We start from the raw sequence: 13,953 nt of genomic DNA, 5'->3' as shown, positions 1-13,953 counted from the left end.
GGGCATCTCCAACAAGGTGAGTCAAAACCCATACTCAAACTTATATTTTGACTCACCTAAACTCATTACTATTCAAACCCATTTTTCATCTCCAACCATTATGTCAAAACCCATACTCATACCCAAATTTTAATCATTTTATATAATTTGGGTATGAGTATGGGTTTTAGTCATCAACAATAAATAAATTTCATATATAGTGCCCCTTATTAAATGATTTATATAACAACAAATAAAATTTTAAAAAAATATTTTTATTTTTAAAAAATTAATTAACTTGTCTATTTTTATACCGAAAGACAAATATGACGTGATATTGCATGTGTCAAATGTTGATAGAATGGTGAGATTGCGGGTTAGATTTTTATCTGTCATGTGACAATGTCTATCTTCTCAATAATTACATATCCGATAAGATTTCAGATCTTGAATTTTTTATGTACTTTAGCTCCTCGTGTCGTTGCATGAAAGGCTAGTTAGATTGCGTTTTAGACCTTTATTTGCCACGTGTCATTTCTTGTCTTGATCAATCATTTTTGGTCCGTCCATAAATACGAGGCTCTTCACTCTATCATACCTCACTAATTCACAAACACTTCTCTCTCATATCAGAATTCAAGTTCTATGTTTCATTTTCGTCGCATAATTTTTGTTGATTGCTGCAATGAATAGGTTGAGGAAACTACTAATGAAGGAGGAGGAAGATTCCATCACAAAGAATCGTCAAAGAGCCCTGGTGATGTAGGCAGCTTCTTCACACATTCAGAGGATCCAAGAGGAATAATCTGAATGGGGTGGTTCCCAAGAAGGCCGGCGATACACCCCTAGAAACTGTGAAGCTATAGATTAACGACTGAAAGCTCTTTACTTCACTTCGTCGTGTCGGTTTGAAGGCGATGTGTTTCGTAGAAGGTATCAAATGTTTGACCAGATGATGCACGATGTCACTAACCATGACTGTTACTTCGTCCAAAAGCCCGACGCCTCCGGTCGGTTTGGCTTGTCAACTGAACAAAAGTTGACTTGTGCCATGAGGATGCTTGCTTATGGGCTTCCCGCCGACCTGTGTGATGAGTTCCTCAACATAGCAGAATCTACAGCTTTGGAAATTCTAAGTCACTTTACTAGAGCAATCTGGAAAGTGTACCACAAACAATACCTTCGTCGACCATCAAAGGCAGATTTGCGGTGGTTGCTCAATGTTGTTGACAAAAGAGGGTTCCTTGGAATGGTTGGAAGTCTCGACTGCATGCACTAGCAGTGGAAAAACTGCCCAACCTCATGGCAAGGGCATTTCACCGGTTACAAAGGAAAACTGACAATCATCCTGGAGGCGGTTGCATCCTACGATACTTGGATATAACACGCCTATTTTGGACATCCAGGCTCCTTCAATGATATCAATGTCCTTGTACAGTCTTTACTATTCGACGAAGTCTATAAAGGTGAGTCGCCTCGAGTCAAATACCGTGTTAGAGATCGTCAATATGGTCAATGCTACTACCTAGTTGATGGGATCTACTCGAAATAGGGGACTTTTGTAAAAGCAATTAGAAACCTGATCATGCCACAACAAGCTCATTTTACAAAGATGTAGGAGTCATTCAGAAAAGACGTGGAGAGAGCATTTGGAATACTCCAAGCTCGTTTTGCAATTGTGAGAGGACTAGCTCGTGGATGGGACATGGAAGATATCCAGTATATCATGATGACTTGCATTATTTTGCATAATATGATTGTTGATGATGAGCACGATGAAACTGAAGATAATCATGAAGTTGATCCCGATGAGGTCCCAACAAGACCAAGGAGAACAGAAATATATGACCACTACGAAGTAGATCATTTGGTTGAGCGCGATCCTCCTACAGTTGGGGAATTCATGCGCCGGTACCAACATGTTAGATGTCCAATTGTGCATAGAAGCTTCCAGAAAGATTTGGTTAATCATCTATGGAATGTGAAGTACCAGGCAGAGCAGAACCGCATGTGAAGTGTTTGTATGCTTATGTTTTTAATAAATGGCGTTGTGCTATGGTTTGTTATGTTTGTATGTTTGTATGTTTGCTTCTTTTATTTATTTGTTGTTTGTGTGTTTAGTATTGTTGTAAGCAGTGTTGTTTGAAACATGAGATTAACAAAAGCAATAAATTACTCATTAATTATAATTGAAAGTCAAAGTACATTCATTTCATAAATTAAAGTACCAAATGAAACTAAAATAGAGGCAACAAAGTATAATTAATACACTAAGTCATCTTCACCTTCAGATGAAGCAAGTGGTTGGTGTAACCCGGCATTGTAAGCTTGTCCCTCCCTTTCAATAACCATAGCTTGCTTCCTTTCCCAACAACCTTTAGTTGGGGCGGGAAATTTTGATGGATCCACCGCCGTTGTGGCTGCATCATCCGCACGTTCTTGTGCAATTCTAGTCTCCTCCCTAAGTTGTAGCCTGTGTTTGAGATCACCATCTCCTTGGTCCGTAATTCTTTTCATTTGAGGTAAGAGTTGAGATGTGTCACTCATCTTGCTTGCATCTTTTCTTAACAGCCCTTTGAGCTTTTTGGCCTGGATGGCGTGCTTGCACATTTGAAGGGCTTGCGGTGACCTCAATGGGTGTACCTTCTCCGTTCAAGTTAATAGGTGACGGACCACTAGAGATTTCATCATCAATGGACGAAGGTTTGCTAAACTTTTCTGTATCCTTCAATATTGGCCAACAATGTGTAAATTTAAACTCCTCTCCAAAAACAATGTACGATATACCGACCTAGCTTGCACTTCCTATATATTCATACAAGAAATAATATATAAGTGGTCATATGTGTGTGTGTGTGTGTGTATAGAACTTTTCTCAAGTGCGGATTTTCGTCTGTTCGCCATTGTACGGCGCTGGCGAGGGCGGGCCTCTATCCCAGCGGACTCCAGCAGCTTCCCCGACCACTTTCCATCCCTGGTGAATCCGCCGAATTCCAGTTTTCCGGCCAGATTGACTTTGTTTGAAGTTTTGGGTGATCTGGCCGGAAAACTGGAATTCGGCGACTCGCTGGGGGATGGAAAGTGGTCGAGGAAGCTGCTGGAGTCCGCTGGGATGGAGGCCCGCCCTCGCCAGCGCCATACGGTGGCGAACGGACGAAAATCCGCACCGTAAAACGGTGCGGACGTCCGTAGCAGAGATGAACTATATATATATATATAAACATGTATTAGTGATTATAAACAAGTAGATATTAATTGTCATAAACATAAACTAATATTACCAAACTCATTATATTGGGTTATAAACAAATAAATACTACCGGTCACAAACATATAAACAAGTAAATTAAAACATATTATGAGGATGATTACATAAACTAATATTAGCAAACTCCTTATATTGGGTTATAAAAAATAAATACTACCAGTCACAAACATATAAACAAGTAAATTGAAACATATTATGAGGATGATTACCAAGTCGGTGGCATTTTCACCACTTGCGTGAGCGGCCTTCGCTTTGGTAAGAGCTTCACGCCACCTTGTGCAACCCGGTCTAATCTTTCTCCAACTAGCTTCACACCTTCCTCCCGATCTAATAACAGAAGTGGGTGGCTTGCAAGCTTCATACACTTTCCATATGCGATCCCATAATTTTTTCTTCTCTTGACCGGTAGCTTTGTCACCGTCTTCACCAACCGCAACCACCGCCATTCACAACGACATATTTTCGGGGGTTTTTCCAAGCTTCTCCTCTAGGTTTGGGGTTGGACATCTTTGAAAAAAAAAAAATATTTGAAAACTAGCTAGATGAAGAACAATTATGAAAATAAAGAGTGTAGAAGGAGGATAGAAGTTTTGGAGTGAAAAATTATGAAGAAGGTGGATAGTATTTATAGACATTGGTGCAAATTACTGTTCCAACGGGAAAAATAATATTATATATTTTCCTCAATTTTTTCTTTTTCTTATTTTTCAAGTTTTTTTCATTTGAAAATGTGATAATTTATATAAACTGTTGGAATTAATTCACTGAATATTTTAGAAAATCAATACTTATATATCATTTTTTCTTTTTGGAATTGAATTGATCTGGACCTTTTATTTTAAATGAAATGAAATCTAGGCCATCTATTTTTTGACCGTTGTAAGCCCACAACGGACATTCACGTGGGATGACCCACTCTGTCAGCTCACTTCAACACGTGCAAAGCGCATAACCTTTATCTCCTCCTGTTTTTTTGTTCGCTAACGCGCGTCTGTAACAATTGAAGATTATGGTGCGATGCTCCTGGTGTCTGGTCTCACCTTCACATGCAGTTGCTTTGTAGTGGGTCCTGCGTCAACCCAAATGGGTTTCCTCCTTGCAAGTCGACCCAAAATGGGTCATGGGTCTGGTTGGAACCCATATTTGGGTTTGAGTTTTGACTGTTGGAGATGAGTTTTTATAGGTTTTGACTATGGATATGGGTATGAAATGAATTGTTGGAGATGCCCTAATGGGTTAGGTGAGTCAAAAAATAAGTTTGAGTATGAGTTTTAGGTCACCTTGTTAAATATGCCCTTATAATTGAGACAAGTCTTGTCATTCAATATTAAAACACTCTAAAAAAGAAGAAGAAGAAGGAATCATTAGGGGTAATGATGATACCTACTTGGAGCATCTCCATTTAAATGAGAAAAATCTCTTGCCAAATAAAATTTGACAAATGACATGGATCGTTCAAAATTACCAAATGTCTACTCTAACCAAATGGTTATTTTGAATAATAATAATAATAATAATAATAATAATAATAATATATACATATATATTTGACAGTATATATAAATGGTAACTTTTCTCTTTCTTATCAATATCTTTATCCTTTATCTTCTCCCACGATCCCTTCTATTTTGTTGATTTTATACAAGTTCATATCTTCTTATTTTCTCAAAAACTCTTCTCTAATATCCATACAACCCATGAAAATTAAAAGACAAGAACAACATATCCAAGTAGATCAAGCTTTTTTTTTCATTATCTTTCTCCAATTCAAGCTCGACAAAGTCTCAAAAAGGAAAAATTCAAGCTTCACAACCAATCCAACGCAACAATGGAGATGTTTGGTACTCTAACTCTCCCATCTTCTTGATTTCATTTTGATTCAATTTTGAAATGAAGGTCTTCCATGAGAGGTTTTGGTATGGGTAAGAAGAAAAAAAAAGAGGAGAAAGAGGGTGGAGAAGAGAAAGGATTCATGTTTGATCTCCATATTATATATCTAATCTATTTTTCAGTTGGTATTTTGTTGGAAATTGGTGGGTTTCATTTAGGATTTTGTGGGCCATGAAGCAGCTTTGATGTTCTTCGTTAATCTAGGTTTTTATGGCTGAGAGGCATAGAACTGTTAGAAGAGAGAAACGAGAAGCAAAAAGTAAAAGAATGAGGGAGATGAAGATGAGGACGATCTAGTTTAACCATTAGACGGGGAATTATGACTATGCCACTAGATCAAATGGTACTAGGCGTGATTTTATTTACCTTGAACTTCTACTTTCAGAACAAATTATACTAATGTTATGGTTTTCTTCAATTTATTTTTCTTTGAAAAAATATATGTTGGATGAGATGAGAATATAGGGTAAACAAAGTAGAATTGAGAACATGGTATTTTAGGGTCTTATAAATGGGTAAACAAAGTAGATTTACATTTAAAAATATAGAAGTGGGGTGTGAAGAGAATGTGGGGTGAGCAAAATGGTTTGTGAGGTGACAATAGACACACCTTTTAGTTTAATCGTTAGATGGGGAATTGAGACGTATTCGTGTCAGAATTTGGACGTATTAGTTTCTACGACTTTTCAACCTTGCACACGAAGGATGCTTTGAAAAGTAAAAAAGTATACGAGAGACTCTTTGACTTGTCAACACTATATCAAATCTAACGTCAATTAAAACATCTATTTACGGTTAAAGTAAGAGGTTATAATCGAAGGATTTCAAAATCAAAGTCTCAACCACGACTTCGTCGACTTCCAACTCGCATTTCTCAAATGATAGGAACCAAAGATGGAAGAACAATTGTGGCTTATAGTACCATGACAACTTGACAAACATCCATAGTCTAATTAGAGCGACGGAGAGGGATCATGCTCAAGAATGATAGACATGTACGTGAATCTACTTAATATTGGGTATCATATATCACCTAATAATGCAGAGGTGTCACAATCTTATGGCTAGTCTCATCATGAACAGTGACAAGACATGACATGACCAAAATAGTGAGAGAGCAAAGTCGTGACACGTGTCACCAACTCTGATAAACCGTTGCCTAAGAGAAACTGAGGTGTACAGATATGTCATGAGAGTAAAGTTATATCACTCTAAGACGTGTGAATGTGTATACGGGTACAATGGCATCATGCAATATGATCCTAGCACTTCAGAAAGTAAGCTCATGAACATATCCCAAGAACAAAGTCCACGCTCCAAATAGCAATTCACAACCACCTCCTCCAAGCCCTATAAAAGGGAAGCTCTCTTCATTCATTCCACACACACGAAAAAATACACTCACATTCTTTTTTGAAAAATCTCCACTACTTTTATCTATTTAAACCACTTTACCATCATAGGTTGATAGACTGGCATCACGCCAGTAACAAGGCAATCAATTACTCTTCTTGATAGGTCCCGTCGACTACTTCAGTTTGGCCCTTACAACATCACCATTCTTGATAGGTCTCGTCGACTACTTCAGTAAAACGATTCAAGCTCCATGAAGAAAAGATGAAACCCCACTCCTGAGCACAAAGTCCTCTTTAACCTGAGTGTGATAAAATTTCTCATCTTATTTTATTGTATTTATTACTCATAGTTATAGATTAATAACTTTTCGTGTAACTTTCTTTATGTTATCAAACACTATGATGGAAAGTTTTCGAGAAATTTCATTTTCTTTATGTTTCTCATCCCATGATAAGAACAAGAATTAAATTTAGTTTACCCCATTGTGGTTTAGAGGTGAATTCATGTTAGTCCCTAAACTTTCAATTTCATCAGATTACCCCCCGAACTCTTGTTTTTCTGTTTGCCGTCTCCTATTACTCATGCTCCGTCTAATTGGGACGTTGAAATTTGATGACGTGTGATGACGTTTTAGGGGTTGAGAAGCTAAATTACCAGAAAAACAAGAGCTCATGGGGTAATTTGATGAAATTGAAAGTTTAGGGACTAACATGAATTCACCTCTAAACCACAATGGGTAAATTAAATTTGATTCTAAAAACAAATAAAAAAGGGAAAATTTTAAGAAAGGTACACGACAAATGATCGACTCCTAATTAAGGGTAGTATAGTTTATGTAATACCAAATCGGTACATGATGTATTAAACCCGACCCAATACCAATATATATCGTTAACTTCTCTGTTAGCTTCAGAGTTTCTGTCAAATTTGCTGGGATAAACCTGTCAAATCTATCTACTTTCCCATCAAGCTCTGTCTGAATCCAAACACTTGTCCCTGGATTCCTTCTCTTCAATTCAACAGCATATGACTGAAGCAAGTTGTATTGTATTGATCTTCAATAGTCCCTTGTGTCATCTTTTTAGCCATTGCCTTAACTCTATAAGCTAGTTGGTATCCAATATCCGTGCCAAAATGTCTGTTGACAGCATTTTGGATTCCTTCTCTTGACCATTTTCCATCAGCAAGAAAAACATCTTTGTATTCAGTAGCCAAAAATGGGGCGTTACAATGGTAGACTCTCTTTCTAATGGAACTGCATTTGTGCTCAGGCTTGAATGTTCGGATTTGAAGAGTTGGATTATCATTACTGGGACTGCTTGCATATATCCAAAATGGATAATCTGGAGAGGTTTTACATCTGGCCAACACCTGGTGCTTGGTGTTTCTAGGAAATCTGCAGCTTCTTCATCACTTATATTGCCATTATAGCCTATTTCTTCAAACTCTACTACTTCATCAGGTGCACCATCAATATGAGAATAAAACTGAACTTCATCATCTTCTTCATGCAACTCAAAGTATGGCATCATAGTCTGCATCCTCTGAATCATCACTTTCCTCACTATTCTCAATTGTTTGGATTGAGAAGGAATTGAAGAGAAAGAATCCAGGGACAAATGTTTGGATTCAGGCATAACTTGATGGGGAAGTAGTTGGATTTGACAAGTTTACCCCTGCAAATTTGACAGAAAAACTTTGAAGCTAACAGAGGAGTCAACGGTATGTATTGATATTAGGTTGGGTTTAATACGTCATGTACCGATTTGATATTACATAAACTATATTACCCTTAATTAGGAGTCGATTATTTGTCGTGTACCATTCTTAAAATTTTTCTAAAAAAATAGGATAATACAAGAAAAGATACGGGGGTCACAGTAGCGATACAAAACACATGCTCCCATGGCATTGCTTTCGTTGCAATCGAACTAAATGTTGCTTAACATCAAAGACTGTAGCCCTCTTTGGAATTATCATCATCTCCTCCCCACCTAAACCCACACACAACTCACTCAAACCTTCCACTAAATCTGGTCAAACCCAGGCTCTCTCCTTCTCTCTTTCTCTCGACAAAAATGGCGGAGGAAACGGAGTCGACGTCGATTCCACTGAGTCAAGCTGAGAACGGCTGTCCCGATCCCGAAGACCCAGCCAAGTCACCCCCACCCTCTCCCAACTCCTCCACCCGTAAGGTACTCTCCGCCCTCCATTTCTTTCTCCTCCACGTGTACGGTCTCTGAACGCCGATCTCTGATTCAGGTTTCAGTTAATTTAGTTGGAACTTATGTAGTAAGTAAATTGTGCTGAATGTAATGTTGTTTTTTCGATTGTTGTTTCCAGGCTTGTTGTTTTGTTCTCCAGAGTTGGGTGTCTAAGAAGTTTATGACCGGAATGTAAGTAGCAACTATCATGGTTTGCAGCATTTAGATAGTCCTTTCTGATGTTTAGTGCTTGATTAGATTCGCAGGATTAACTAAGCCTAGAGTTGTCTTGAATTGTTTGCAGTGTGGTTCTTTTTCCTGTTGCTGTTACGTTCTTTGTTACATGGTGGTTCATCCAGTTTGTTGATGGGTTCTTCAGTCCGCTCTACGAGCAGCTTGGCATTGAGATCTTCGGTGAGTTATGCATGGGTTAATCTTTGATGAAAACCGGCTTTGAGAAGGGAGACAAAGAGCCAAAATCTTGATAGTAGTTATTGCTTTCTAGTTTCTAGAGTTGGTACAAATTTTTATTTGTTATTTTTTATTATTAAATTATTTATTTTATATTTTTATTTCGGCATTGGTTGTATAACTTTTGGTGGTGCAACTCTTTAGGACTGTAAAATTGCAGTAGTTTTCTGTATTGAGAATGAGAACATAAATTTTGAAAATTTGAGGTAGGAAGGTAGGCAAGATAATACGAATGGTTTTGAAAGTACAGGGAAGATTACATAGTCACTGAGGACTTGCTTGTCCATTGAGATGAAACAAATTGATATTTGATTAACCCCATAGTTTAAGTCCAGATGTGTTTAACGATAAACTAAATAAAGTTAATGATGGAGCTTGAATCTCTTAGGAGTGGTTGTTGTTGCATAAAATCTAAAAAGCTTAGGTTGTAATGCCAAGTAGATAACAGACGCAGGGCAGAAATGCTATGATGATTTAATGCCAAATGGGATTTAGTCAATGCAGGGCATTGACTTTCACCTTGGGGGAATGCTGGGGTTTTCATTGGTCTGTCGCTGAAAATGGTTGGGTAGAATTATGAGCTTGTAATGAGTGCCCTCCTGATAAGTCAAATGATGTTAATCTTTGCACATATATATCATTGGAGAACCATGTTTATCTTTATAATGTGAAAATCTCTCAATTTTTTGCTTTACTCAGTTTTGTTTTAAATTCTTTACTGAATGATGGGAATCCTGTGTGTCTCAAGGCTCTTCGTTTGTGATGCAGGACTTGGATTTGTCACATCCTTACTTTTTGTATTCTTTGTTGGTGTCTTTGTTTCGTCATGGATGGGTGCCACTGTTTTCTCTCTTGGAGAATGGATTATAAAGAAAATGCCTTTTGTTAAGCATATCTACTCCGCCTCCAAACAAATTAGTGCAGCAATTTCTCCAGGTAATACTTAATCGATTTCTGTTTATGAATGGTGACCATGCATTTTATTGCATAGAGAGAAAATGAACAAGTACTTGAATACAGTAGGATGGAGTAGTAGGAACTGCATGCTTATATTACGTGGCATGCGGCCATGTGCTGTCCCATAAAGCCATTGCAATTTTTCAACTCAAGTGCACTCAGTGTGTTCTTAACAAAGAACAACCACTATTTTTTCAGTCTGATGAAGTGAAAATAGGATTGTCATAATTAAAAAACCACTCCCAGCCTATACATCCGCTTAGTATAAATTGTGAGTGAAAGAGGATCTCAAATTTACAAGATGTAAAGCTCTCGCTTTTCCAGGGATGCAGCGCATCTTAGATAGGGCACATGTACATTTGCAGTGACATAGTAAAACCAGAACATTAGTCCCCGCATTTGCATTCATTTGAGACTAATACATTTTATTATTAAATTAAGTCATGCAGAAGTGCAGTAATCTGTTTAAAGTGATTTAGTACATTGTGCATTTACTTCAGCAAGAAACTTTCTTTATTTTAATAGAATCTAACCGCTAATCTCCCCTGCACCTGGCACCCACAAAATTCGAATGAATGGTAGTATTGACACAATGTAATTTCAGCAATATGCTTTTACTTGGATTTTGGGCTGAGACGACATTTTCCTTGCAGACCAAAATACAACAGCTTTTAAGGAGGTAGCAATTATCCGTCATCCACGTGTTGGCGAATATGCTTTTGGGTTTATCACATCAACCGTTACCCTTCAGGTTCATTTTTATGTTTTGTTTACTGTCTAAAATAGTCTTGTGGTTGATATTCTGTATTTCAAATGCAAAGCTTTATATTTTTAGAAATTGTTAGAAAAGGCCCTAAACTCCTAAAGGCTACCCATGTCAAAGTTGTTTGGCATTGAATAATGTGGTGTTCCAACTTCGGTGTAGAAGGTCTTTGACAATGTGTTCTCATTATCAGCATCTGTAGAACATTGTTGGGGATAATGATCTGCCCTGGGAAGCTGACAAACTTTAAATCATATATATCTGGTAGAAGTTGGTGAATACGTGGGACTTGAAAACAGAAGATAAATATGTCCGTACTTTCTTTGTATATCATTCCTTCATACCATTGACCAGACAAAACAGAAGATACTATTGAATAAATATTTGTTCCATTCGATTGATAAAAAGGATCATACTATTTGGTTCTATATTCTTCTTCCTATTCATTATGTTTCCTCACTCACTAGTCACTACTATTTGTTAAACAGTTTGTTTGCAAAGAAATGTTGTCCTAGATCAGGAGGATATTTTTCCTTTATTCCAACAAAAGAATTAACTTTGGGCTTGGGGTTTTTGACTAGCCACCAAGTATGTCAATTAGTGTCTTTTGATTTGATGTGTCATATAGTTGCTAATATTTGTTTCTGTCTTTTTTCTTCTTTCTTTTCTTGTCAGAGAGATAACGAAGATGAAGAGTTGTGTAGTGTTTTTGTCCCAACGAATCATCTATATATAGGTGATATATTTCTTGTTAACTCCAAGGATATCATAAGACCAAATCTGTCTATCCGAGAAGGCATAGGTATGTAATCTTTTGTCAGTTTACCATATTGTTGTATTGCAAACATATGCATCTTTGTTTATTGATTTTATTTGAGGGAGGCGAGGAATGATTGCTAAGTGATATGTAATGTTTTACATGTCCATGCTATTTACAATTATGCTTGGCTCTCAAAAGGGATAGTTTAATTGGTAAACACCCATGCTGTTGGCAGCATACAAGGGTGGAACTAGGAAAAATTTTAGGGGAGGACAGAGGCACATGATGCACTATTTTTGTTTACTAGAAACTACCTGGGTTAGGCATCCCTTTTGGGTGGGCTTGCCATTAGCAGCATAGGCTTTGAATAAGGCTCTTCTAGATCACTTTTGGCCGACCATGACTTCCATGTTCTTGTTGTAGACGTGGGTTGAGCTCTCTGCACTTCAGGGTTTCCCTTGATGTGCTAGTGTAGTTCCATTACATTTCCAATTTCTTCCTTTAATTTGAAGCATGATTTTAGTTGTACTCTTTGTACCGGTTCATATAATTGTGCTCAGTAGTAACAACATAGGTGGTTACCCTTAAAAGATGCACATGTGATCCTAATGCGTAGTCGAAAGGGAATGTATCAATATAATGGTTTTCTTTTCTTTCCAATAATGCAGAGATCATTGTTTCCGGGGGTATGACGATGCCCCAAATCATTTCTCCTCAAGAAAGGGTTACCCAACAGAATGATAAAATTCCTTTAAACAGAATAAAGTGATGTCATGTCATCAAACGAGATATTCCTGGTAAGATTATAAATCTTTCCCTGTCTGCCAAGATGTACCAAGCGCATCAAAGTCTTCAGTGTGCTGGATGTCTGAAACTATGAGATTAGGTTGTTCATAATAGTAGGCTTTATGATGAAATAGTACGTCTCTTTTTATTTTGTAGTAATGCTCATGTTGGAATTGCATTTGTATACCATTTAATTATGCATCTGTGTTCATTCATATAACCAAATGATTCTATTAAGTATATATAAATTTGTTGAGCCACCCAATTACAATGGGCACACTTCCTGCATCTTGTTTATGATGCGATAATTACCTCCAACTGCTCCTAATCCTGCAATTAGTACCTCTGGAAAATCAACATGGATGTCAAAAAACTGTGTAATGATGTTCTTGCAAATACTCAGATTCAGTTGGAAGCAACTCATGAGGAAACTTCGTCCATTTTCTAGAGGAGAACTCCAATTTATGTTTATTAGTTTTTTCACTGTGCACCTAATATTGTTTCAGCATATGATTAACCTACATTGGGCAACATAGTCCAGCATAGGTTGAAAATAAGCTCCAAAAGAAGAAAAAGAGAAGGATTACCATGTTGATTTGAATCTGCTCTCCCACGTGGAAGGTCATCCATCTCTAATTTGAATCAGCCTCCCAGCTGCTATGGAACTTGCTGATGCAAACTTCATTTGGGGACGTTTGTTCTCTACGCCCTCCATCGTTTGGAGTCTCTGACTCTCTGCATCATGTTCTTCTTGGTTGTTCTAAAATTTAGTTATCTACTGGTCTATTGTGCAAGTGTACGTCGTTTTATGAATTTATTCCGGAACTACAAACAATTAAGCCTAGTTCAAAGTTCAAACACACAGAGTCCTGAGCTATTAGCCTCATCAACTGCATGACTGAACCACCACATGACACTGTTACGTGGTAGTCCAGAACAACTGTCAAAATGTTCAAGAGAATATATAAACAGGTTGCATATTAGGATAAAAAAGACCAAAGTGTTTTTCTTCCTCCCCAGTCCCACCTTGCTTCTGGTTCTTATTGAACATTGCAAAAATAAACCCTTCAAGGGAAGTGCCCGCCAGGACAATTGGATCGGCTTTGTTATAATCCGTTTTTCTTTCCATGGCAAAGGATTTGATATAATCCTGAAAGACCCAAATCCAAATTCCAGCTAGGAGATGCAAAAGATCATAACTTATGTATAAATTTCATGGTCAGAGAAGTTTTGGTGGGGATGATATCCATAGTCTCGACTCTCGAATGACGATGATTTGGTTAATAGATTTGGATCGATGATGATTGGCTTGGCATTTTGGTAAATTTTTGCTGCTATACTATTTGTATAATGAGGGAGGAAAATGTCATGGGGAGTCTTGTCTATTTTGAAAAATCAGATGTGGATTTCTTCTCACCTGAATCTTGTTTCTGCATTGCATCCTTGAGGAAGAACATGATTGGAAGACTTTTGCCATGGAAGGAGAGCTCAGTAAATCGGATCTCCAAGGACTGCATTT

The 13,953-nt window shown here is 37.5% G+C and overlaps 2 protein-coding genes across 2 annotated transcripts; both read left to right on the top strand.

Annotated features, from left to right (window-relative positions):
• The first annotated feature begins 931 nt into the window (after positions 1-931).
• On the top strand, positions 932-1,993 carry LOC101313362. Its single transcript, XM_004289355.1, has 3 exons — positions 932-1,231; positions 1,386-1,445; positions 1,598-1,993. The coding sequence occupies exons 1-3, from the start codon at positions 932-934 to the stop codon at positions 1,991-1,993; spliced, it is 756 nt and encodes a 251-aa protein (XP_004289403.1).
• A 6,378-nt stretch (positions 1,994-8,371) lies between these two features.
• LOC101296517 lies at positions 8,372-12,713 on the top strand. Its single transcript, XM_004288313.1, has 7 exons — positions 8,372-8,688; positions 8,837-8,889; positions 9,002-9,111; positions 9,937-10,104; positions 10,779-10,876; positions 11,564-11,690; positions 12,317-12,713. Exons 1-7 carry the CDS (start codon positions 8,572-8,574, stop codon positions 12,415-12,417), a joined length of 774 nt encoding a protein of 257 aa, XP_004288361.1. The 5' UTR covers positions 8,372-8,571; the 3' UTR covers positions 12,418-12,713.
• The last annotated feature ends 1,240 nt before the right edge of the window (positions 12,714-13,953 follow it).

The sequence above is a fragment of the Fragaria vesca genome, linkage group LG1 (assembly GCF_000184155.1).
Source record: "Fragaria vesca subsp. vesca linkage group LG1, FraVesHawaii_1.0, whole genome shotgun sequence".
Taxonomy (NCBI): domain Eukaryota; kingdom Viridiplantae; phylum Streptophyta; class Magnoliopsida; order Rosales; family Rosaceae; genus Fragaria; species Fragaria vesca.
This window is presented reverse-complemented; position numbering and strand designations above follow the sequence as displayed.

What these genes read in the sequence shown, in the direction of transcription:
- LOC101313362 (XM_004289355.1), top strand. Translation starts at nt 932, where the DNA reads ATGATGCACGATGTCACTAACCATGACTGTTACTTCGTCCAAAAGCCC. An exon ending in AAAGAGGGTTCCTTGGAATG is followed by an intron (nt 1,232 to 1,385) that starts GTTGGAAGTCTC and finishes TTGGACATCCAG; the next exon opens with GCTCCTTCAATGATATCAAT. An exon ending in ATTCGACGAAGTCTATAAAG is followed by an intron (nt 1,446 to 1,597) that starts GTGAGTCGCCTC and finishes ACAAAGATGTAG; the next exon opens with GAGTCATTCAGAAAAGACGT.
- LOC101296517 (XM_004288313.1), top strand. Translation starts at nt 8,572, where the DNA reads ATGGCGGAGGAAACGGAGTCGACGTCGATTCCACTGAGTCAAGCTGAG. An exon ending in TAGTGCAGCAATTTCTCCAG is followed by an intron (nt 10,105 to 10,778) that starts GTAATACTTAAT and finishes TTTTCCTTGCAG; the next exon opens with ACCAAAATACAACAGCTTTT. An exon ending in CATCAACCGTTACCCTTCAG is followed by an intron (nt 10,877 to 11,563) that starts GTTCATTTTTAT and finishes TTTTCTTGTCAG; the next exon opens with AGAGATAACGAAGATGAAGA.